The 26,680-nt window shown below is 40.9% G+C and overlaps 1 protein-coding gene across 6 annotated transcripts in view; it reads left to right on the top strand.

The window, feature by feature from the left end:
• THRA (thyroid hormone receptor alpha) overlaps positions 1-15,023 on the top strand; it is a 153,933-nt gene extending 138,910 nt beyond the window's left edge. For all 6 annotated transcript variants that reach the window (XM_087892172.1, XM_060691655.2, XM_060691656.2 and 3 more), the window contains 5 exons: positions 3,898-4,045; positions 4,422-4,627; positions 8,627-8,773; positions 12,801-13,059; positions 14,283-15,023. In XM_087892172.1, coding sequence (XP_087748298.1) covers positions 3,898-4,045; positions 4,422-4,627; positions 8,627-8,773; positions 12,801-13,059; positions 14,283-14,533 — 1,011 coding nt within the window. In that variant the 3' untranslated portion in view covers positions 14,534-15,023. The remainder of the gene's footprint in view (positions 1-3,897; positions 4,046-4,421; positions 4,628-8,626; positions 8,774-12,800; positions 13,060-14,282) is intronic.
• Positions 15,024-26,680: the final 11,657 nt, after the last annotated feature.

Here is a 26,680-nt window from a genome sequence, read left to right as displayed (position 1 = left end):
TTGCCATAACAGCACCTTTACCTCATTCTGGCCAGCAAGGGCTGCACTACTACTTGCATGTTGCTCCACCTGCAAAGTTGCAAGTTGCATGTACCACCCTCTACAGTGGAGATTTCCAGCCCCACCACGAGCTGCCTGGCCAGTCCCATATTCCAGAGCTCTAGTCACAGGACTGGCCCATTGGTCATCCCGGAGCAGTTCCTCCACCCACGTGCACTGCGGACCACCAAAATTTTCTCGCCGACCACCAGTGGTCCACGGACCATCGGTTGGTGATCTCTGACCTGGATGACTGAGAATCTCCATAGACATCTATAATGTTATGTTTTTGAATCGATATCTTTCTGGTCCAAATTCATTACTCTGGCTACCACGCTTTAATTACAATTATGTATAATTAGCATTATTAGAGAACACAAAATATTTAAACATAATGTCTGGGAGAATTTATGGTATTTACAATCAATATTAAATGCCCAAAATGAAAGGAAGAAGAAATTATGGGGTTTGACTAATTAGCAATGATTTAGCAGTAAAGAAATTTGGAATATGTGGCTGACAAAAGATTGTATAACACTGTAAACGGATTTCTGCAGACAAAATAAACAGGGTTTTTTTTTAAAGACAGGGAGGAGAGAATTAACATAACAAGAACCTATGCTGCTTTAGGGTCAGTGTTGGACCCTGCAACAGAAAATACAGGTAGTCCTCGACTTACAACCACAATTGAGCCCAGAATTTGTGTTGCTAAGTGAAAAATTTGTTAAGTGAGTTTTGCCCCATTTTGCGACTTTTCTTGCCACAGTTGTTAAATGAATCACTGCAGTTGTTAAATTAGTAACACGGTTGTTAAGTGAATCTGGCTTCCCCATTGACTTTGCTTGTCAGAAGGTCACAAAAGGGAATAACGTGACCCTGGGTTGCTGTGACCATCATAAATGTGAACCAGTTATCAAGCATCCGAGTGTAAATCACGTGATCATGGGGATGCTACAAGGATTGTCAGTGTGAAAAATGGTCATAAGTCACTTTTTACAGTGCCGTTGTAACTTTGAACAGTCACTAAATGAACGGCTGTAAGTTGAGGACTACCTGTATAAGGGACATTTACAGCCATGTATATTGTAGGGAAATCACTCCACAAAAGTTTTCCTACAATTAACTAAATTGCAGTATTTCACTACACTTTCACTTAGGGATTGCAATGTGTCATTTAGTGGTGGCCTCTTGCAATCCATCTCTTGAGATGGCCATCTCCTTCTCTTCTAGGAGGCCTATTTCTGGACTCAGTAGCAATATGACTTGGAATTCAGCTCTGTAGATTCCCTGTTACAACACATGCGTTTTCTAGCTCAGGGGTGTCAAATTCAAGGCCTGTGGGCCAGATCCGACCCACGGGATGCTTAGATCTGGCCTGCAGGTCCACCCTGGAAACAGTGAAGGATCAGCCTGCAGTGCCTCTACCAGTGAAAATGGAGCATGTGAGAGTCATGGGCGGCCCTCCTGTTTTTGCTGGCAGAGGGTTGCAGGAGACCGTCACAACTGAAAATGGAGCTCGGTAGCCCATTTTTTCTGGCAAAGCGCTCTGCCACCACAGACACCCCTGGCACGAATAATGTCAAGCTGGCCATGCCCACCCCGGCCCCCCGAGGTCAAACACAACCCTAATGTGGCCCTCAATGAAATCGAGTTTGCCACCCCTGTTCTAGGTGATTTTTATTAATGTTATTTTTTTAATGCTATTACTTTGACATTGTTTAAATGTGCTTGTTTAAATTCAACAGAGTGTTTTTTTTTTCAATGTAAAGTGCAGTGGATGTTATAATAAGAGGAATAAAATCTTCAAATCTTGGCCTCATTCAATAATTCCCCCCTCCCCCCTCCCCCCAGTCAACTTCCTATTGGATCTGGACTATGGGGGTTCAGATCAAACACAGTTCAAAGACACAATTCAGCAGAAAAAATAGGTTTTCCTTTTGTAATTGCTCAATTTGAAAAATAACTACTTTGTATACAGAGAGGCAAGATAATGTTAAGCACACACACAAACAATTGGTTGCATGCTTGAAATGCAGACGTTTTCTACAGAGGACTTTAAGAATTTTTTACAATTTGTTGTAGTACTTCAGATTCCTGCAAAGTTGTGTTTACTTTTCCTTGAATGGGGATGGAGAAAAGATGAGTGGACATTCAAAGATTCTGGATGGAGATTGAGTAAAACACTGTCATAAAACCTGATTTCAGTGCCAAATTTAACATAGAAATATAAAGTTTGTAACAATCATAAATATATCTTGGAATACACACTGAGTATATTTCCCTCTTAGTTATTAGTCCGTTTTTCCTCTCCCCCACCTTTTATTTGCTTCAAGAGCCATCCTAATGCAAGCTGCCTTTTTTCTTTTTTTGCCTTTATTTATACATTATGAAAATCGTATGTTTCACATGGTCTGACAAGATGTTACTTTTGGTAGCTAGAACCTTCTAGATAGGACCGATCTTCCCATTTTGCAACAACCTCTGTGAGAAATGAGTTAAGTTAGTAAGTTAGTAAATTTATAGACTCCCTTCTTATATACATGACTCTGACCAGCTCATAATTAAAACAATTAAAATCCATTTTCTTGCACAGAAAGACAAAAAAGATAGTGCCTTTATATATCCATCTGTATGATGGATACAAATAGATTGTACCTGACATATGGCTAAAAAGCATTACCTTTGCTTTCTTTTTATTTACTTTAAAAAAAACAATCAAAAGGTAAAAGAAACACAGACTTAAATAGAAAACAAACAAACTGTAGGCAGACACAGTGCCTTGGGCAGAAAATTCAAGTGGCATCATAAATCACTCAATTGTGGCAAAATGCCAGCCAGCTCTGGGTTGAAGTGTGGAATTAGTCCTGGGCTGAAAAAGTTTAAAAGCTAATAGTAGGCTTAAGAAAAATTTAAGGGTTGGTAATGGGGAAAAAGTACTAGCTCGCAGATGTGATCCTTCACTCAGAAGGCTGAGTGAAATAAAAAAAAACCTCTAATGATGGCTAACCTTTTTGCCATCACGTGCCAAAAACGGGGGGAGCGCAGGGGGGTTGCATGCGCATGTGCCCACACCCATAATGCAATGCCCCCCACTCGTCCCCCATGCATGCGTGTGCGACCTCCTGCTGCCTGTTTTGGACCTGGCAGGCCTCCCTGAAGCCTCCTGGGACCAAAAACGGGCCAGGGGGGAATGCTACACCCCCCCGTGGCCCGTTTTGGTATGGGGGTGCACCAGTCCCCCCATCCCTGTGCATGTGTGTGCGACACACGCACATGCGCATATGTCTCCCGCATGCGCCCTGCCCCCACGCCAGAGACCCAAAAATCAGCTGGCTGGTGGGAGGTGCACGTGCATGCACGGCAGAGCTGAGCTGGGCGATGGCTTGCATGCCCACAGAGGGCTCCGCGTGCCACCTGTGGCACACATGCCATAGGTTCGCTATCACCGTCTAGAGTATCCAGTAAAAAGAGAATAGTTTCGTAGTAAGCTGTATTCTATCCTAAGAAACCATAGTACCAGAATATGTCAAGGTGACTATATTTTGGGTTAGAACCATAAAAACACATACCATTTGAAATCCACAAATTCACATTGATAGCAACCTACTGTTCCAAATACTAAAATGATATCTTTTTACCCCAGTCATCTCTATGATTATAGGTCTGTCACTGATAGTTATAGCAGAAAAAAAGCCTGTTTAGTTAGAAAGGTCAATAGCACTACATACAACAGGGCTGTGTCCTCTTTGATAGAATATAGAAGCTCGAGGGTTGGGGAAAGTGGAATATGGATGGTTAGAGAATCAAAGAATACCCGCTCAGAACTGCCTGGGTCTCACTGTGTTCTCTCTTCCACAGGGCTTTTTCCGACGGACCATTCAGAAAAATCTGCATCCAACATACTCCTGCAAATATGATGGTTCCTGTGTCATCGATAAGATCACCCGCAACCAGTGTCAACTTTGTCGATTCAAGAAGTGCATTGCTGTTGGCATGGCCATGGACTGTAAGGGCATTGCGCCCACTGTGGAGAACTGGGGGGGGAGGGGGAGTTGGGGAGATGGGGATGGGAGTGGTTATAGGGAGCAGAGGAGAAGAAATGTGCCCAAGAATGGACGCACGTTGAAGGATCAAAAAAGGGAAATAATTGGTGTGTAAAATTACATAGGGATCTTCTTTGAATCCCTACATTTTGAATCCTTGGAATAGCGTGAGAGCTGTCCTAATATTCCCTAAGGTTTTAATTAAGCCATCTTATCAGATGGCTATTCATAATTCCCTTTGGCACCTTGGAATTGGCCAAATTGGTTGCAGAATTCTGATTGGCTCTATGTGAAGTGCCCCCTCCTCTCATACCTCTTCATTCTTCACCACCCTCCTAGTGGTGCTGGATGACTCCAAGAGAGTAGCCAAACGGAAGCTGATTGAAGAGAACCGGGAGAGACGGCGCAAAGAGGAAATGATGAAATCCCTTCAGCACCGGCCAGAGCCAACCCAAGAGGAATGGGAGCTGATACGCATCGCTACGGATGCACACTGCAGTACCAACGCCCAAGGCAGCCATTGGAAACAGAAGCGGAAATTCCTGGTAAATTGTACTGGCGAATAGGGTACCCTGTTCTGTTTGTCAGAATTGATACAATACACAGTTTTACGTATTTCTTTTCCTTCTTTATTTTGGATTACGTATAATCCTTCCTTAACAATAATTCATTTAGCGGCTGTTTGGAATTACAGTTGCACTAGAAAAGTGACCTATGGACTGTCTCATGGTGCCTCCGGCACCTAGTCACAATTTGGGCATTTAGAAGAGTTGCAGCATCCTGCAAGTCCACATGATTGCCCTTTGTAACCTTCCTCACCAGCTGTTGACCAGCAAAGGTCAATGGGGAAGTCAGAAAGAGGTCGCAAGTTGCAATTGCGTGATGTCTCATTAAAAAATCACAGGTGATTCACCTAACAGTCACAACTGGGACTGCTAGAACTGCACTAAGCAGTGCAGTCACATGGTTTTTCACTTAACCACTTTACTTAGCCACAGTTTTCAGTCCCAATTAAGCTAGGACTGCCTGTAATATTTTCTGCCCCTATTTTTCTTTTGAAAGTCTATGTCTTTCTGTAGATCTCTTTACCCCAGGCTTTCCCCAGAATCTGATAGATTAAAAATAAATCCATCAGAATAAGTGAATATATGCATAATTTACTGGGCATCAAGTAGTTACTAAAAAATATACATGCAATTTGTAACATAGTTCTGTATCGTGCTGCTGTTGAACTTACGTGTTTCTCATTCTTGGCAACTTGAAGATGTGTGGATTTCAGCCCCCAGAATACTGGTTGGGGAAGTTCTGGGAGCTGAAGTCTATGCATCTTCAAGTTGCCATTGTTGTGGAACACTGTACGAATCATTGCAGAGCCAACTGAGCATCGGAAGTTGTTTTTTCTTTGTGTTCTCTTTCTTAATCATTGGAAAAAGAAGCAAATGCACAGTTAGAGTTTGTGTACTTAGAATTATGCATCTGGACAAAGTATATTTACATTAACTAATTAAGATGCTTGGTAAATATACATTTCAGCTATATGCTCGCTCAGGGATGTCAAACTCAAGGCCCGGGGGCCGGATCGGGCCTGAGGGGTACTTAGATCTGGCCTGTGGGGCCTGGAAACAGTGAAGGACCGGCCTGTGCTGCTTCTGCCATTGAAAATGGAGCTCTGTTTTCGCTGGCAGAGGGTTGCAGGAGGCCGTGGTAGCTGACAGTGTTCAGGAACTAGTTTTCAATGGCAGAGTGCTCGGGCCACTACAGGCGCCCCCGATATGAGTGACATCCAGCTGGCTATGCCTGGCCACCCTGGCCATGCCTACCCCGACGTCAAACACTACCCTGATGCGTTGTGTTTGACACCCCTGTGCTAGCTCTTCTGAAGTTCTCCATTTATGAATAAAAATAAGAAAGCTACTATGAATTAGGCCAAAGTGGAGCTTTGTACCATTAAAAAGTACCATTTTGCACCCAAAAAATCTTAAATTCTGTGCTAAAATCACATGTATTTTATGCATGTACCCTTTAATAAAATGCTGTAGATTTATCCCAAATTGTGAGCACCTTTTAAAAACTGAGGCATTTAGCTGTATGGTGTCTCTCTTAAACTTTTTCTCATTCCATTTATTATTAATTTGAATTTGAATAAATTTCAGACCAGAAATATAGAGTATAATTTTTAAAATCTCTTTTTCATTCATGTTCATATATAAATTGTCTGGCTAATATATAAACTTATTTTATTTCAGTACAGGTGATAAAAGCATATGCCCAGCCCTTGGAAAAAAAAAACCACAATATTATATGCATATAATATTATTTGCGCTTTTGCTTTTGAAAATGTACAAATTTCTTGTTGGGCGATTAATGTGAGAAAATTGTAATCCATCTTGAATGTTAACAATTATACTAAACTCAGAGTCAGCGTAAACCTGATGATAAAGCTGATAATTCAACCATGTTTTATTAAGATTGCTTTCAGTGCCATAATTTAGTATAGTATTTATCAGTCTTGGCAAACTTTAAATGTATGGGCTTCAACTCCCAGAATTCCCCAGCCACCTACTGGCTGGATAATTCTGGAAGTTGAAATCTACACATCTTAAAAGTTGCTGAGGTTAGAATATACTGACTTAGCAGATTCAGTGCTGCAGAGGTACCTTTGAAGGGTTAATTTGCTTGAGCAAATGGACACAGCTGTGACCTCTCAGCTCTGATCAAGGACAGATGGAATGGAAACCCCTCAATGCCACCCCTCTCTCCTCCCCTATTTCTAAGCGGAGCAGGAATTGCTGGCTCGGGGTGCCCTCTGCTGGCCATAATCAGTTAATGTCAGGGCAGGTCAGGACATGGAGGTCACAGAAAGTGAGGCTTGAGGGTGGGGAGAGGAAATAGGCCAGCAGACTGAGGGGGTCATGGGTTAAGATTACTCTGTCTGTTCCCGCAGCCTTTATAGTATGCAGAAGTTCCTTACTGAACAAAGGAAGTGGTCCTGAAATTTAATCTAAAGGTGGACTAAAAAGCATCACTGTTCAGTTCATATGATGAAACTAAACAGGCCCTATTCTTAAATTGCTTGTGTATTATTTATTTATTTATTTATTTATTTATTTATTTATTTAATTTATATCCCACCCTTCTCCCCGAAGGGACTCAGGGCGGTGAACAGCCAAAAATTAAAATAACATACAATATAAAAGTTAAGATAACTAAAAATAAATTAAATTAATCGGCCTCCCAATTTAAAACCCCAAGCTATACAATTAAAAAACTAACCCATAAAACCTATTCAGGCCAGGCCAACTTGCTGAAATAAAAACGTCTTCAGGGCCTTATGGAAAGTGCGGAGATCCGGGATCAGCCGTATTACGGGAGGTAGCTCGTTCCAGAGGGCAGGTGCTCCCACAGAGAAGGCTCTCCCCCTGGGGGCCGCCAGCCGACATTGCTTGACCGACGGCACCCTGAGGAGGCCCTCTCTGTGAGAGCGTATTGGCCGGTGGGAGGTTATCGGTATCAGAAGGCGGTCTCGTAAATACTCTGGCCCTAAGCCATGGAGCGCTTTAAAGGTGAGAACCAACACCTTGAAGCGCATCCGGAAGACCACCGGGAGCCAGTGCAGCTCGCGCAGGAGAGATGTTATATGGGAGTGCCATGTCGCTCCCGTAATCACCCGCGTAGCCGCATCTGGACCAGTTGGAGCCTCCGGGTGCTCCTCAAGGGGAGCCCCATGTAGAGAGCGTGGCAGTAGTCCAGGCGAGAAGTGACGAGAGCATGAGTGACTGTGCATAAGGAATCCCGACTCAGAAAGGGGCGCAACTGGCGTATCAAGCGAACCTGATAAAAAGCCCCCCTGGCCACGGCCGTCATGTGCTCTTCTAAAGACAGCCGTGTGTCCAGGAGGACGAATATAAGAAAGAAATTTAAACCTAAGAGGTGGAGACTTCTGGGCTTTATCAGCACATGGTTTGAGCATGATCTTCCCAAGTATGCCAAATGACTGGGAAATGAAGTGTGGGAAAATTCCCAAATTTTCATTGGAAAGCAGGTCGAAGTTCTCCAAGGCTGATGTTGCTTTTTCAAAAGCAGTCAGATCCAGAACAGCCAAAGGCAGATGGGTGTCATTCTCAAACTAGTGCATTGGAGTAGAACCATGGATTCTGATCTTCCCAACCTCAAGGGACCGAAATTTGTATTTTCAGCAATGTAACTCTTAGATTTGCAGTGTGTTAGCAGAGTAATATCTGCTAAAACTGATCTTCTAAATTGCTTTTAATAATTTTAAAGATTTTTTTTAAATAAAATCCATTCAAATAATAATTATAATGTTTATTAAAATATTTTAATAGGGTGATATTATTTTGATACTAATTGTAGAAAGAATATGTAACCTAAAGAGATCACCTTTTAAAGAAATTGAGAGAAGGAAAAGTTATCGATAGATAAGATTTGGAGTTAAAAAGAGTTATGTTAGGACTGATGATGATAAATTTCCTGTTGTATAGAATCTCCAGGGTTAGTTTAATACTGCTTCTTTCTCCCACTCGTAGCCTGAAGATATTGGTCAGTCACCAATGGCCTCCATGCCTGATGGAGACAAAGTAGACCTGGAGGCATTCAGTGAGTTTACGAAGATCATTACCCCTGCCATCACCCGTGTGGTGGATTTTGCCAAAAAACTGCCCATGTTTTCAGAGGTAAGCAAAGGATAGTGAGCAAAGAGAAATTTGATTATGAAGTTTTGAACTTCCAGAGAATTTCTCCTTCCATTCTTGTTTTATCATAATTAAAACCATTTTGGGTTGGTTGTTCGGAAGACATAGGAATACAGTATATATGCAGTCCTCACTTTATGATTGGTTGCTTAATGACATTTCAAAGTTACGATGGAGACCCCTTCCCCAAAGATACTTACAATCTGAAGTTACAACAGCTACCACCACCCCTACAATCACATGATCACCAGCCCCAGTGGTGAAATTTAACCGGTTCTATCCGGCTCAGGCAAACCGGTAGCGCCAGTGGTGGGAGGCTCCACCCACCTGCCCGGACGTCATTATGTCCTGTTTTTGACCTTCTGCGCATACACAGAAGGCTCTGTACATGTGTGGAGGAGGTGCACGCGAGCGTAGAAACACCACTAACCCTAACTGCGCTTAGATTTGCAAACCGGTAGCAAAGGTAAATAAATTTCATCCCTGACCAGCCCCCATTTACAGGCTTTTGCAATGTTCCATGATTATGTGACTACAATTTATGTTTTTGTAGAAAACCAGTCTTCCATTTTTCCAGCAACAATGCCTCAAAGGGAACAATGGGTTCATGTAATGAGTACAACATTGACTTAATGACCACTGCAAAAAAAAAAGGTTGTAAAATCAGGTCTGGTCACTTGGTGACTCATTTTTAGACCATCATGACTTATAACCATAATGGTAGGCTTTATTATGATTATAAATTGAGGAATATTTGTATGCTCACATCATCAGTATCCACATGCCATCTCTCCTCCCATCAAGTCCTGGTCTGAAAGATTTTAGTCTTAGGAGGTTTGTCCCACCAGCCCTACTTTGGTCATATACCTTTCTTCAGCTCTTTACATACACAGGAGATAGGGAATTATGTCAAATATTATCAGTTCATCCTATGTCTGCAAAGTTAAAGGGTGATTTAAATTAAAGGAAAATGAAATTTCATAAATACTTCTATCACAGTGTCAAATGATGTTCCTCATTTTCCATGATCTTTTATGGAATGGCTCATGGATCACTACAAAAAGAATAGCTCTTGTTACTTAGAATGTGTTGCACCCCAAATAGACTTTATTAAACTGAACTTTATTGCGTTAAACTTAACCAACCAAGGAGATTCTTCTGCTATAGCAGTTTTGCTTTCAATGATACAATCATATGGCCTAGTTAACTGGGCATATTCACTTTGTGATTCCTGCTTGACTGGAATCATTTTGTACAAGAGAAATCCTTAACTAAAAGAAAAAAAATATTACACCGAAGCAGCAGATTGGCAAATAGGAACTCCAGAAAGTATTGAGAGGCATTTGAAGAAACATTTGGGAGAAGAGGGGGCCTAAGCCTCTGTTCATTCCCAAGGTGCATAAATGATTATGTTGCTATTAATGATTATTCCAATTCCTCTGTATCATCTATTCCAGTATAACATAATATACCATCAGTTTACATCAAAAGAACAATAAATATAATAGATGAGACAAGTTAAATAACATGCACAGTCACCCAGTCCCAGTGGCGGCCATTATAATTGAAAGATTTTCTGGAATGATACCATTTTATCACAACTAAATGCCATCAAGAAGGTGTAGTAGATAGACTATAAACTGGAGGGATGGGAGAGGGAGGGAGGGAGCAAGGAAGGGAGGTGCTAAAGTCATAGAGCTGCAGTGGGGAGTCACTGCCTTCAGTCTCCTCCCAACCTTCAGCCTGAAGGAGATGATTCTGAAAACATCAGGAAGCCAAAGCATAAATGACTTTACAGTTTAAAACCAGCACTTTGAACAGTACCTGGAAATTCACTGGCAGCCAAGGCCATGCCACAAAATCACTGCTGTAGCCTATACTTGCCAGCCACAAGCCAAGGGTCCACAATGTTTTGCACCTATAGCAGTTCCTGAGTAACCTTCAAAAGCAGAATTTCCATCGCTGAGAAATGCAATTCTAAAGCATGACATCACATGAATGCATTCCTCAGTGACAGCAATCTCTGCAATCATGATTGCTGTTGTTAACTAAATTCCACCAGTCGTTAGTTGAGACCCAGCCAAATCCAAGCCATTCTCTCCCAGCTCTATGCGGCGGTTAAGTAAGAGCCAGCCTCCTCTTTAACTCCCCTCATTTGCCTAGCTCCCCTCCATCTCTGTCCTTTTTTCTTTTTTTTTTTAAATTTGATTTATATGCCGCCCTTCTCCGGAGACTCAGGGCAGCTTACAATGCGTTAAGCAATAGCCTTCATACTTTTATATATTTATACAAAGTCAGCTTATTGCCCCCACAAACTGGGTCCTCAATTTACCTACCTTAGAAAGGATGGAAAGCTGAGTCAACCTTGAGCCTGGTGAGATTCAACTTACAGTAATTGCAGACAGCTGATGTTAATCACAATGCTATTAGTCTGCTGAGCCACCAGGCCCTGGCGGCTCAGCAGCTTTTCACCAACTATCTACCCACTACTGACAGCTGCCACTGTTCTTCAGCCCTGCCCAACACCACTACACTGTGCAGACTGTTTATCAGACGGAATCACCTTTCACACTGCCTTGTTTCACCCTAGTGTAGCCAAATCTTCTCTTCCCCCCACCCAGGGCCTCCATTTTGCCCTCCCCAAGGTATTGTTTTGCACAAGTATCCCAGGGTATGAAGGCAGGCTCCACCTAGAAAAGATATTCTTTCTCACTGGTGCAACTTGGGCCTTCTTTAATGTGACAGGCGGGCCCTGGGCGGAGCATGAATGGAAGCCTTGATTCACCCGCAAATGAAGAGTATGCAAAAAAGGCCCTGGGTGCACCAATGTGAAAAAATACTGCGGCTGTTATGGTAGAGGCATATAGTATGGCAGGCATGGGAGCAGGGAACAGAGCCACATGGTGGGTATGCAGGTTGCCAAAAGATTAAACGCAAGTAAGAGTGAATTGGCCCGAATTTTGTTCACATGATGTAGGAGTTCTGAAGTACTCAGAACTTCAAGGACAAGTTGAAAGTCCCTTCATTCAACATCGCCATAAATTCATACAGCTACTGAACAAATGGATGATTAATGAGGACTGCTTGTGTTGCAGTAGTTTAGCCTGGAGATGATAAGGATGTGGGTTGTACAAATGGAGAACATTAGGTAAATCTACACTGAGTCCTTCCCTTAAGTAATGAAAGTAGTTGGGCCTCCTTCGTCATACTTTCAGAAAGTAGTTTTCTATTTTCTTCTTCCAGTTCTATTTAATTTAGGGAAATTGAGAGGGTGGGTTTTTATAGCATGCTAAGGATTCCAGAACATTCTGAACTATCAACATCATTTTGCTCTATTCTAACTCAGCTATTATATTATACAGCATTAATGTTAACCGTGTAAAGTATCCTCTTCGATATTTCATACATGATGGCTTTAGATTGAGTGAATTAATTACCACAAACTATCTTATTATGTCTTCAAAATATTCAGGCTGGATAAATAAGCCAAAATTGTAAACCAGGGATTTGATCACAAATGCCGACGAGAAGGAATATTGTCTCAGGGTGAAAATTGTAGGAGAATTATCATGCAGTAACTTGTTGTTCGTAGATGGTCTGATTGCCATCCTGGGAGCATTTCTAACTAGCTGAGGGCAGCAAATTTCAATTAGCTTCCTGGTGAACAGAGCCAGCTGCTAAAAGAAGAACATTTCCTGCAAATAAGTGACTTTCAAAAGAAGCATCACATTTCCTACCACAACTAACTTCTGGCTCTTGATTTCCTGCTACTTTGACCTGGGGAAATGTGTAATTTTTCTATTTCTGGGGCCCATTATTGATAGCACAGCCACTCCTTGTCTCTGTATATTAAGGCACTGATTTTCTCCCCTGGAAAGAAAGAAAGAAAGAAAGAAAAAACCTTCATTCTCTGGGAGGTGGGGTAAGATCTTATTTTGCTCCAGTGGAGACCATCCTAAAAAGCCATGTATGCTGGAGCCAAGATGATCATGCTTCTCTCTGCCTTTAGCTGCCTTGTGAGGACCAGATCATCCTTTTGAAAGGCTGCTGCATGGAGATTATGTCACTGCGGGCAGCTGTGCGTTATGACCCTGAAAGCGAAACCCTGACGCTCAGTGGTGAAATGGCCGTCAAGCGGGAGCAGCTGAAGAACGGTGGCTTGGGCGTAGTATCAGATGCCATCTTTGATCTGGGAAAATCCCTCTCTGCCTTCAGCCTGGATGACACTGAAGTGGCACTACTCCAGGCTGTGCTGCTCATGTCCTCAGGTATGCGTGCGGGATGAATTATGCTCTCAGTGTGCCCCTTATGTCATTGGCATTATGCAAACATAAACAAGTCAGACTAAGGCTGCACATAGCTCAGTATTATCCCTATTAATTATCAATAGCTTTGTAAGAATTCAGATTAAAGTTGTACATTGCGAGAAGGTAGAGCCTGAACTTTTGGCTGCTTGTGGGTATATATATATATATATGTTTTTCTTCTAGCCAGGTTTTCCCTACGTAGCCAAGGTTTTTTTTTGTAGCTCCAGCTCAGTAGAATCTCATCTACTCGGTTCTGGGCTTTTTTCTTTTCTAACACCTAGCAAGCTATTTACAGTTTTCCAAATCTCAGCTACAGCAGAATATGTGTCACATTTGTGGAATTAGGAGATGCTGTACCTGGCTGGGGAATGGTTGGAGGATTAAAAGGATATTAAATAATGAAGAAGAGGATTAATTTAATGGCTTCAGTCAGTCAGTTAGTTGTAGGATTAGTTAAAGTGGCCTTTGGATGTGTTGAAAAATTGAACTCAAGTTTAATGTTATTAACTGGACTGCGTCATTATGTTCAGGTGAGAAGGTTGCACTGAGAAACTAGAGAAAGGAAGCTTGGTCAGTTTAATTTGAGGGACATCTTGAAGATAGAATTGAGTGATTCAGTTATATTAGAACTGTCAATAAGCAATTCTATCAAGTGATGCTTAGTGACAGGTGCACTCCCAATAATAGTTATTAAATGAGGGCTACCTGTATTCTCTTTCTGAAGATCTTTATAAGATAGCTGTAAGCAGTGAGCAAGAGCGACTTTTAATCTCTGGAATCTCTTCATAGACATAGAAAAACTGTATATCTAAAACACTAGAGTAGGACTAGGGAACTTTAATCCTTTGGGTCTAAAATAGCCAGTCAGGCCAGTTTCTACAGACTTTGACAAAGATCTTATCCTGTCTCACAAAGTCTTTGTCTCTTCCTACAAGCACATTTGTGGTGCTCTCTTTTATGGGGGTGGGAGAGTAGAAAAACTAAGGAGCTGAACTTCAGGTGCTGTGCTTTGTCCATATGGAGGACACAGAGTTAATTCTGATCTGAGCAATGAGGGTTGGTAGATTTAGTGAGTCAGAAAGGTAACTTCAGGTTGGGGCAACTTGGTTAATTGCAGAGGGACAAATTTACACATGCAGCTTCAGCCTTCCTGACATGTGTCCTCTTTTCCGTTTATTTTGCAGATCGCAGTGGGCTAATTTGCGTTGATAAGATTGAAAAATGCCAAGAGACCTATCTGCTGGCATTTGAACACTACATCAATTATCGCAAACACAACATTCCCCACTTCTGGCCCAAGCTCCTCATGAAGGTGACTGACCTGCGCATGATTGGGGCTTGCCATGCCAGCCGCTTCCTGCACATGAAGGTGGAATGCCCCACGGAGCTCTTCCCCCCACTCTTCCTCGAGGTCTTTGAGGATCAGGAAGTTTAGGATGTGAGGAGGGATGGAGGGAGGGGGCAAACAGGGTGGCGTGGGCGAATTGGGGACATGGGGCAATTTGGGGCTGGGGCGATGTCTGGACTTGGGTCACGAGGCCCTCACCTCATCACCTCGGACACAACAGATTTTCATTGTTTTGTTCTGTTTTGTTGGTTTCATTTTTTTTCCTTTTCCTTTTTTTTTCGTTTTGTTTTTCTAAATATTGCACGTCAGCATCAATGAGTCCCCTGGATAGGGGAAGCAAGGGCATCCTTGGTAGGGAGGGTGGGCCATGAAAAAGTCAAAGCTATACAAAATCTGGGTTATGAGGTAGACATGTGCAGTAGCCAACACATTCTTTATCTAGGCAGATTTTTTTTAAAAAAAAAAATAAGTGGACAATACAATTCCCACCTGCCCTCTTGTTATGTCCCCTGTTGTCCAAAGTCATCTTTCCAGGGTGAAATGTCTGTCTTAAACTTTAACATAAAAAAGAGAAAAACAATCCATATATTATTCTCTCCCCTCCCCCTGTCAAAATGCTTTGCCTTTCTCCCCTTCTTTAAAGAAAAGTTTTCTGCCCCCCCCTCCCCCCGCCCACAACACTGGAAGCAATTGGCACCTCTTGAGCCCTGATCAAACCTCTCTCGTTTAAACGGACTTGATTACCAATATATATAAATATATATACTTATAAATATATATATATATTCTTTTGCACATAACAGTCCCAGGAAACGTCAGAGTGTGTTTGGTTGTTGTTTTTTTCTTTAAGAACTTTAGCATTTAGTTATCCTCCCTGGGAGGCTAAAATCGAAAATGCACTTTTTTTTGTAAAAGAAAGAAATGGAACAGAGAGAGAGAGAGAGAGAGAGAGAGGAAAAGAGAAAACCTATTAAATAATTAGGGGCAGGTGGGAGGAGGAAGGTCAGAGATGTTTTGGCAAAAAAAGAGAATAAACCTAAATTGAGGCTGAAGGTCCACATGTGAAGGACAAATGCACTTTGAGTGAGGTAAAAATCCTTCCCCTCAGCTCCTCCCTTAATGGGAAAATAAGTGACTCAATTATTAAAAAAAAAAAAAAAGATCTATTTTATATTGCTTTGAATGGCACTGCAGGGCTTGCCTCTTAAGAGATGCCTCCTTTGTGTTCCAGTGTTGAGAGGTATATTCATCAGCCTTCCTACTTGCCCTGATGTCCTCTTCCCTCCCCAAAGCTTCAGCCAATCTACCTCCATGTTCAGCAAGGTGGGTGGATTTAACAGATTCCCACCCACACCTGCTGCCCCATCCCAGCTGAAAGGCTGCATGCAATGTTCCCACTGGGCTTTGAAACAGCCCTTGCTAATTCTTTGCACACGCTTTCCCACGCCACGTGGCGGTACACTTCTTTCTGCACTAGTATTCTCGCTGCCCTGCTGCACCCTCCCTTCAATGCCCTTCTCTCTGGGGAAGAAACGAGGAGAAATCCTAACCCTTCAGTGCTCTAAGAGAATCAAAATTAGGTTTCAATTCTTTCTTATTTGGGGCGGGGGATGGCACTTAGCAATACAGAAAACATGAAGACAGTGAAATTCATGGGGACATGGCACACCCTTTCCAACCCAGGATTGTACAGCCTTTCTGTATTAAGAGGTTGTGGGCTCTGCATAATAATTTCTCTTTCTCCTACAGCATTCCATGTCCCCTGCACTTCTAAATTACTGGCCCTTTTGTATCTGTGCACATGGGAAGAAAAGGCAAAGGTTTCTCTTATAAGGCCTGTTGGAAAGGTTGTCCTGGCCTGATTAAGTCTAATTTTCCCTTTCAGAGGGGCGCTAGATCAATGAAATAATATTCAAATGCACTTCCTTGCACAAAAGGAGGATCATTCTGCCTAACTTGAACTGTCATGGGCAGAGCAATGCCCCAAGCCTCAGGTTGCATGAACTGTATCAGAGGTGAACCAGTTGGGAACTTGGAGGCAGGCTACCCACATTTGTAAAACTGAGTTGGCCAAGCTGGCAAGAGAAAAACACCTCAAGTTTTTCAAGTTAGATATTGTTTCCATTTGATTTCAACTTCCCCCCGCCCCTCATTATTTAGTGTTGTGCTTATGTGGTTGTAACTGGTTGTTGGAAAATAGAACCTCTGAAGGTCTGGCCAGGAGTTAGCTTTATGGGAACATCATTTGGAGAAGGGGAATAGTATAAATGTTGATCGACCAGGCCTAACAACCCCATTTCAATAGCCACCAGCCCTACCTTTAATCCTGTATTTTTGCCTCTTGGCTGATGCTTGGGGAAGGTGGAGCAATTGGTATCTAGGGCCATATTTGACATTGGACATCCACTCTATGAATTCCCACTCTAAAGATTCACCCTTGGAGGAGGTATTTCTAAAGAAAAACAAGATAACAACCACGAGCTTCCCGCTTTCTTCCTATCTTTTTCACCTTTAATGCAAGCCAGACTGTGATCACCTTAATGCAAGTATTTTGGCACTTAACACTGTTAATAGATCAGACTTCTCTATCTCTCCTAAATGGCTTTATCAGTGATAGATCCATTTCTCGTCAACTTAATAGCCAGACTTTTTTTCTTTTTCTGCAACTGTAATATAATGTTATTCGGGAGAGGGGTATATTTTTATTCCCCCCTTCCCTTGTTCTTTCTCTCTGTCACATGGTTTCCGTTGGAAAAAAAAAACCCTTTTTACCTCTTACCTCATTCAAGACGCCGTGGGGAATGTTATATGATGGGTTGGGTACATGTTGGATGTACCATCTGAAGGTTCAGAGGCCGGCGCATGGAGAACTCAGCTCCAATTTAAGCTAATATACAGAAATTATATATATATACACACACACACACACATATATATATAAATATGTATAATTTTTTTTAATTAAGAAGAAAAATCTTTGTACGGGTCTGTTCACAAAAAAGAAAAATCACACAAACAAAAATTTGGGTTGGAAAAAACATAATGCTTTTTTGTTTGTTTGTTTGATTTTTGCTTTATTTTTATCATTTTTAAATGACATGGGGTTAAATGGGGAAGTAATTGCTGGGCTTGAATTGAAAGGAGTCTGGGGTCATAAATGCCAGCAGTCATACTGGATAATATTCAAGGCAATGCCTGTTCCCCAGTCATCAAATGTGATGTTGAATACAGATCTTAACAGTCTCATGTTTTTTTTTTTCTTAAAAAAAAAAAGCAAGTTTCTAACTTGTATGGTAGTGAAGACAGCTTATGAAGCCCAATGAAACCTCAGAACAGACCTTAACTGGGATTTCCAGTGGTGTGTGGAATACATACCTCTGGTGCAGAAACAGAATACATTATGCAAAATAAGCCCACATTTGCGGTTTTTCTTAATTATTCCATTATTCTTAGAGCAGCATTCAGCTTTTCTTGATGTGGGAGTTAGATGTTTGTGTTTAAAGTGCAGAGGAAACACCATGCCCAGTTGTTATTCCACCAGCTATTTCCCCAAGGAATAAAACTGGGTCCATTGAAATAATGTATCTTGAGAAGATGCAGAAGTTTTGCCTTGAAGATATGAGCTAATCTTGGATTTCTTTGAGGGAGAAAACTTCTTTTGTTCAGTGTAGAGGCTGAAGAAACTTGCCTGATACTATCCCCAAAGCCTCATATCCATGCAATAACAATTTGAAAAGCATCCAAAGATGAGGAACTTTATAGCCTGGTTGGCTAATTTCAAAGACTGGTGTTTTCTTATTTTACTTATGTCACAACATGCTATTCCCCGTACACCTACACAATATGCACATGGCTTATTAGAAACCTAAATTCCTTCATACTTAATCCAGCTTTTCTGAAAAATAGCTAGTTTACTCAAACCACTTAACACTGCCCCTTCTTGCTGCAACCCTCATTGTTCTGCCCTTCTTTAATATTACCCACCCCTTCTAAAATCTGTATCGGTCCCATGAAACAGGCTTGCAAGACTTTGGTAAACAGTTCCCCTCTTACATTAATCTTCCCTGTGCAATAAAATGAGGTATGTGTGCTTGTGTGTATGAGAGAGCATGTGTGTTGTGTTTGTTCCTGTGTCTGTGAGAGACAGAGGTTAATTAGGCTGAACTCCTAACCAGAAGGAAATCCTACCAAAATCACTGGATTTGCTTCAACATGGCCATTAAAATTCTTTTGCTAGGCCCTGATCCTATGTTTTAAAGGTTTGACGGAAAATACACCCTTTGGACTTGAATCAAAGACTCGCTTTATGGACATAAGTTTCTGCCTTAAATGGAAGCAGACCAGTGTCCTCTGTAGCTCCGTATTCTCCTTGGGCGGGCAGCAGTCCCCAATGCTTCAGGCCATTTTCCCCAGCGATGGCACCTGAGAATCAAGCAGAATGTGAGGCTGGAGAGCAGTGAAATGAAGTGATCTGACTGTTTGGGTTTCAAGCAATCTCCACAAAAGGTAGGGCCACATTTTCTACTTCCTTATGTAGAGAGTGAAAGACAGATTCTGGTAATTGGGGATGCTACGAACTGAATGTGGGACCCCTCTGGTGCCATGCAAGTGCTCCGCCACAGAAATTCATATAGTACTTATCCATGGAGGTTTATATAGCACTTATTCACAAGAACAGCTTTTGCTTAGTTCCAGGTTGGAGATTTTGACTGCTATATCTACTTTTGATGGTGTAATTGGGTAATGTTAGACCATGGAAACAATTACCTTGAAGGAGTATTCAGTAAGCGAAGCACAGTATTCCATTAAAACAGGAGGAATTGGCTGTGATCTGTAGGTGCCTCTGTACTGTCCTTGTTTTGCTTCAGGAGCCCAGAGCTCCTATGCTAAGATCATCACAATTTAGTAAGTTTTTAAATAGTGCCCAGTGTTAGTATAACCATCCAAAGCAGCTTCCCCCTTTTCTTGATAGACTTTTTTCATGCAATCATTACTCTTAGCCTACTGCATTATTCTTAGGCTGGTTTCATATGTTATGTTAAGATACAAAGTGATTTTCCTTGATTTTAGCTTAACACGTTGTATGAAACTTGGCCATCTTTTAAAGCCATAATTCATGGTTTAGCATGTTTTATGAACTCAGTTAATTTATTCATTAAATCATGGTTAAAACATATAATGTGTGAACCCAGCCTTAATCTGCTGCTTTCCCACTATGCAAGACCCATTCTTATTCAGAATTAAATATGGATGTTTCCCTATAAGGCCATAAGGTTCCTTAGCTTTTTTCAATGCTTTCTTTCCATGGCTCTTCCAGTGGAAATTTCTGCAGATGTGAGTAGTAGGAACTGGCTTTCTGGCCAGAAAAGAGTTACAACAAAAGCTGAAAGCTGAAACTGAAACTCACTGAATAAATAAAATAGAATATTAGGTATTGGTTTGTGACTCCCACCTGCTTGTAACTCCTGCATTATCCTTTAACTTTATGTAGTCTTGTTAAACAGTCTTGTTAAAACAGCAGTATGCTGTACCAGCTTTTCAGGCAGGAGCCTTTTTCTATTTAACAATTTTCCAATTGTATTTTAAAAATCAATCTGTTATTACTGCAATAGTATTTTAGCACCACACCCACCCAGTGCCCATGATTGGGCTGGTGGCATACAACTATTGTAAAGAAAGAAAACGAAAAAGCTCCTTAAGTTTCTATGCATCTCAGGGACTTGGCTTGAAATCAGATCTCTGAGATGTGTATTCTCTAACTGGAATATTGAATAAACCTTGACAAGGAAAAAGACATTCAGAATTATCCATGTAATCAGGAATTGAACTCAACCCAAGCTACTCTTTTATCTTTTTATACACTTCCCCCCCATCTATTTATTCATTCCAAACTAAAAAGATTATAATGCATCCCAGATATCACCGAAACATGTCAAAAAGTGTTTACTGGCTAACTAATTTTCTATCCTTATTCATATTTCATTCAGGGAGAGGTACAGCTTTCACTAATGTATCTGCACTACACAAAGCTGGTTAGTATTCCCAAGCCATTCTTATCCATTTCAGAAATTGAGATGCTTGGCAAGGTATGTAATTTCTAAGCCTCAAGCATGTTTGTTAGCATATGCCTTCCATACTGATGATTTTATGTTATGAATGAGCTGCTATTGAGTTGAACGTGATCACATAAACAATGTTTTTACTGAATCAGTTGACACATTCAGTAGTTCTTAGGATGACTGAATGTGTGAAACCCTGCTTGGGTCAGTGATGAATGTAGCATCTGAAAGAGTTGAGTGTTGCTTGAGGGAAAGTTGAGGTCTTTAGATGTACATTACACACATGCATTAAACACAGTCAATTCAGTTGTAAAAGGAGTTTGAAACAATATCAATTCAATTAGGTTAGAAATGAATGTAAATATAAAAGAGAGTTGGACAGATCAGCTGAAAAAAGATCTAAAAAGCTGCATAAGGGTAGGCTGAAAAAAAACCCAGCCATTTGAAATTCTTTAAAAATTACTTTTTTTTTTTTTTTTGCTCACTTAAGATGGAATGCTTGTCCCAAGCTGGCACCTATAACAAACGTGGCTAGTATACAAAATATTTCTGGGTCTTCCTTTGGAAGCAGTGTATTTGTGGCCATTGTGCTTCTTACATGGCATTTTGAAAATTTCTAGAGTATTCCAGGGTGCTCTGACAAGTTATTTAGGCCAAGAAATCCTGCACAAATAAGCACGAAGAATGCCTTTTTCTGAGGAATTTTTCAGAAGTTGTTGCTTTTTTCTGCAATCAAACCTAACCACTTTGCTAAATGTTCTCCAAAGAAAATCAGAATGAAATTATTAATTGGCTCAAATATCTGGGTTGATTCTAAAGTTCAGCTTCCATAAATTCCATTTAATTGAGTTGAAGCCAAAGTATGGTAGAGAAGAACCCAAATAAATCCTTTTTCAGATCACCTTTTGATTGATAAACTTATTTTCAGCCTTAATTTTATAACCATTGTATTCCAATTGTCTAAATTCTCATAGCATCCAAGTGAAAGGCTATTTGCTTCCAAAGAGAGAGACAGAAAAACAAGATTCCTGAAGCCGAGCATTCTGCAAAACTATCTACAGTGTTTGAAGGTTTCATATTTCTTCTTATTTTCGGTTAGAATAAGAAAAAGCAATACATAAAAAATAAAAAGCTGATTTTGACCTAGAATAATGGCTTTTAAGGTGTTCTTCCCCAGCCTGCCTGCCAAAAACTGTTCCAGTGTACTTGGGTTTCTTGCCTCAGGTCAGCCTCTTTGTTCTTTTTTCCTTCCCCGCTTTCTCTCCCCACAGATCAAGGAGTCCCAGCTGGACAGTCTCACACTGAAAGACACACATTATTCTCTAGTCCTAGTTCTTGACTTACTACTCTCCCTCAACAGCCAGCCTTTCAAGTACTTACCCAAAATTCTGCCACATAGTTCTTTAAAAGAGAAAAATAAACCTCTGGAGGTTAATGCCACTTCTTTTGATAACAGAGAAACGAACTACAGGTAATCCTCATTTATCCCTGGCAATTTGGTTTTAAATGACGTGGTTGTTAAGTGAAATCAATTGTGTTTGCGATCTTATGTCCGTTTTCCTTTGCTTTACAGACCTGCAAAGGTGATAAATGCAAGGATTAGTTGCATAGTTTTTTTTCATCACTGTCATAACTGTGGCAGTTGCTAAACAAGGACTACCTATATACTGCTGCTGCCTGCAAAGGGCTGCAGAAACTCTCTTTCCGCTTATAACCCTCCTTGCCAGGCTGAAAAGGTTTGCATAGGTAACTAATCTGCAACTGACCTCCTTTATCCAGAAGCCTAAAAAACAGATCTCAAATAATAATCCTACCATTACCTTATTCCAAATCCCACCTTCAATTAGAACGAATACCCTTCCCTCCTTCTTTTTGGGGAGGGGGTCGAGCTGAGTTTGCTTTGCTCCCTGTACTTTACGTATTATAAGTGCAGCATCTATTGTTTGGCAGCCCAGGCCCTAACGGATCTTTTTTAAAAAAACTTGGACAGCATAAGAAAAATGAATGCCATCCAAAGGCAGGTTGTTCTGCTTCTTGTAGATTGAGCAAAGGCAGAAGCCATGAAACAGTTTAGGCATTGTGGTGCTGCCAAGAGACCCCGCTGAGGCCAGAGCTGGTCACATGTATTCTTTATCTCAATGGGTATGTTATTCTGACTATTGGTGGTGTTCCTACATAAACATCTTCCTGGTATATGAGAAAGATACACTCTGGTTTATGGTGACCCCAGTTGTGTCCCTAACACACTATCAGCATTGGCTCGTGTCTAAATGTGTATGTTTTACTTGTAATAATGAAAATGAGGGACTTGTGAATCCGCAGGGTAAATTTCCTCAGTTGTATGGGTGTCCAATCTTGTGGTTTTAACCTAACAAATTCTGTATGTATTTTAATATTCTTAAGAGGTACAAACATATCTAGTACAAATTTGCTTCTCTATGAAAAGAAGGTTCCTGTCTCTTACACACATGCCAGTGTGTCTCTGCTTCTGTCATGCCGGTTTTATATTCCCTGCTTGTAGACAGGTTTGTTCTCTCCCATATTAAGAATATTATATTCCTGCTGTGCCCGGCTGAATATACCTAAAAGCTAGAAGTATTGAGCCTTGCCTATTCTCTGGGTTCAAACTGTTCTGCCAAGCATTTGTGGCAGAGTTGAGGTATATCTTAAATGTAGGTATATGTGTTTCTGTATGTATGCAGACATTTTCCTTCTTGCTGTTAACCTTCCCTCGTTTTCCCCATTCTTGTTTGTTTCTGTCTCAAATACGTTTGTCATTTGGCCTCACTTCACCAATGTCTCATATTCCCTCAGCTTGTCAGGGCAGCTGAAGTACCATTCAAGCCACAGTGCTACCCCTATCTTGAGGTCAGTTCTCTACACTCATCTTTCTAGAAGCCTTAATAATACTCTGTAAGTTGCCAGCAAGGACACACTTTCACACATCAATCAAGTGAACAGTCTGTTCGGCATTTGTAATTCTGTAAATATTTTATATATAACCCAACTTGGAAACTAATTCTGCCTTGAAAAGGTGTAATTGGAACATCTTTATGTTTGAAATCTACAAAGCATGTAAAGATGCCCTTGGTTATCAGGGAAGAGGGGGCAGGATAGTAATTCCTCATTGCCTTATACCAAATAGTACAGCCTCTATAAAATAGTATTTTGGTACTCTCATTTGTGAATTTCCCACACATACTGAACTTCAAGATGTAAGATCGGCTTTATACTCCTGAGAAAATAGTCACAAATGGTATTACCTTGGATGAAGGAGCCTGAACATATTTAGGTGTGTATATATAATACATACACATGTAGTTGAACTGAAAAGGAACAGCTTCTAGACCCTACCTGAAAGGAGTGGGACTGCTCATTCATTTCAGTGAGCTTGCGCAGAACCTCCTGCTTGACTTCATCTAGAGCATATATATTTAATAAGTATAGTTCTTTCAACTGTGCACAGATATCCTATGTATACAAAGTGTAAACCCCATCTGCACTTTGCACAAGTTTGCTCTACATACATGCAGAGCTTCCTGCCAAAGTCTCAAATGGAAGGCAGCGTAGGGGGAAGACAAATGTCAGCTATTTGTTTTAGTTTATTTGACTTGGCTAATTATTATACTACTTTAGTTGACGTGTTTGGTTGTCCCTATGAGGCTCTGAAAGGAATGAGAGATGGTCTGTCCAATTAGAAACATGCCTGTGATTTCAGTTTAGTGCCCAGTATAGAGTTATGAACCTTCATTGTTCTTGCCTAGCAGGCTGAAGTGATCTGGCTAAATTCTGTATTCCCTTAAATAATTGGAGAAACTAGGCTCTTGGTTTCATTTCTTAAAATAGAGGTATTAAGAAAAAGATTTTTCATCTTTTGAGACCATGAGACTTTGGATGATGATCTGGTTGATATTTCTATGATAGTGGCTTGTTAGATAGTATTATTGTTAAACAGCAATAGTTTGTGATTGAACTAGCACAGATTGTCGCTTCAGATAGAATTTACAACACTAGATTAATTCAGTTGACACCTTTGGAGTATGATCAAATAATAGCATCATGTTGTGAAACAACCAGCTTCATTTGGTTGTATCTTACAAGGAAGAGGCAAGAGCCTTTTTTTCACAGGGATTACTTGATTGGTAAGACTAAGACATTATAGCCAAAGTAAACCTTTTCAGCCTGGCCAACATCACCTCGTCAGCTGCGAGGAATGAATGCATTTTGCACCCCTTAAGATTTTAAAATGGCACAGATAGTCCTCGACTTAAGACCACAATTGGGACTGAAACTTGTCACTAAGTGATGCAGTCATCAAGCAAGTCACACCTGATTTTATGACCTTTTTGCTGCTGTCATTACCTGAATCATTCAGCTGTTAAGCAAATCTGACTCCCCCCCCCATTGACTTTGCTTATCACAAATCAGCTGGGAAGATCACATGTTACATGATCCTGGGGTACTGCAACAATCACAAATACATGCTAGTTGCTGAGAACCAAAATTGTGATTACATGACCGCAGGCATACTGGCAGCAGCGATTATAAGACCAAGGACTGTCATAAGTCACTTTTTTCAAGATCATTATAACTTCAAATGGTCACTAAATGAATGGCCATAAGTCAAGGACTACCTGTAAATGTTTTTAGGATCTTGATTTTAGTCCTCATTTAAAACACTTTCTTCTCTCCATCACCAGCACATATATAACACCACCTCCTAAGGGGAGCTGAAATAGCTTTTTCATAAGGAGTTTGAATGCAGAAAGGTAGAATTTGCTTCCCCCACCCTTTGTACTAGAGATTTATATATGCAAGAAAGCTGCTAATGGAGAAAGGCCTCTGACTTTATTCCTGTGTGCCCATTTATCTATAGAGGGCACTGTCCCCCATCTTATGTCAGCTGGGGTAGGAGGGTATATAGGCTGCTTCCTAGGTCATAACTTATCCTTAACGTGATGTGCAGATCTCAGGGTGTGAATCCCTCCCATGACACTTCATACTTTGATACTTTGCCACCTCAGGTGTCATTCTTCCCTATCATGCCATGCTCACATTTTACCCAGAGTTCAGGGCAAGGAACATAGGATCTCTCCCACCTCTTTTGTACGCCATGCCACCTCTATGGGAGAAGCAAAATCCTTTGCAATCTTTAGTAAAGGTGTTGCTTCTTAGGGCACAGTGCCCCAAAGTTCCTTCCTCCATCCACTTAATGACTGTGGGTAAGAAGCAGATTTTTTTCACATTATAGACCTATTCATGTGGGGAGGGGGGGGGAGAGAAACTTATTATTATTCCCACATCTCCTCTCAGTATTTCTTTGCCAATACATACCTCATGCAGTCCTATAAATGGTATCCCACTACCTTCACCATCACCCCAGCCAGTCTTTCTTTCTTTCTGAAAGGGTGTTTTTTTTTTTTAATTTTGAATCCAGATTATCATCAAAGATTATGGAAGAATAGAAAGGAGTTTCCAATAAGGAGGCAACTTTGTACTTAACTTTATACTTAAACCCCAATATACTATGCATCGTGGTTTTCCCCTCGCAGTCCAGAGCAGGGAAAGAAACTGTGAGCAGGGAGTTAGTGAATGTATATTTGGGAGATGGGGTTTTCTGAAGGGGGTTGGGTTATGAGGGAAGAGTTCAGAGGGAAGGAAAAACCAGGTGAAGGTGTTCCCTCTGCCTCATCCCTTTCCCCCCTCTCCCTTACTGTCTTTTTCTTTTTTCTGTTTCTGTTTTCTTCCTTTCCTTTTCCTTTTTTTGCATCTGGGAAGCAGGAAGCTGCTGATGTAAAAAATACGACAATCACAATTTGTCTGTGACGTGCGATTTTGAAAAAAAAAATAACCCTGAAAAGTCTGGGGCAGGGGAGAAAAAATAACCCTTTTTGTGTTTTTGGTCAGGATTTTAAAGAAAGATATTTTTATGGTAATTGTTGCTGGTCTATTTTACTATATATTTATGTAATAAATATATGATTAAAAACAAACAAACCTACCCTTAAACAAAGACAAAAAAAAAAAAAAACCTCACAGCCCCAACTGACTTTTGGTGTCTCATTTCTGGTAAATGGTGGCTGGCATAACATCCTTTCTTTTAACTGCCAAAACTGAGTGCAAGGTTGGGCTGAAATCTGTTCTCTTCTAACCATTTTACCCATCAAAGCCTCTC

The sequence above is a fragment of the Pantherophis guttatus genome, chromosome 4 (assembly GCF_059756535.1).
Source record: "Pantherophis guttatus breed Tessera chromosome 4, ASM5975653v1, whole genome shotgun sequence".
In the NCBI taxonomy this organism is placed as follows: Eukaryota; Metazoa; Chordata; class Lepidosauria; order Squamata; family Colubridae; genus Pantherophis; species Pantherophis guttatus.
Note: the sequence above shows the minus strand (reverse complement) of the source record. Positions and strands in the feature narration are given on the sequence as shown.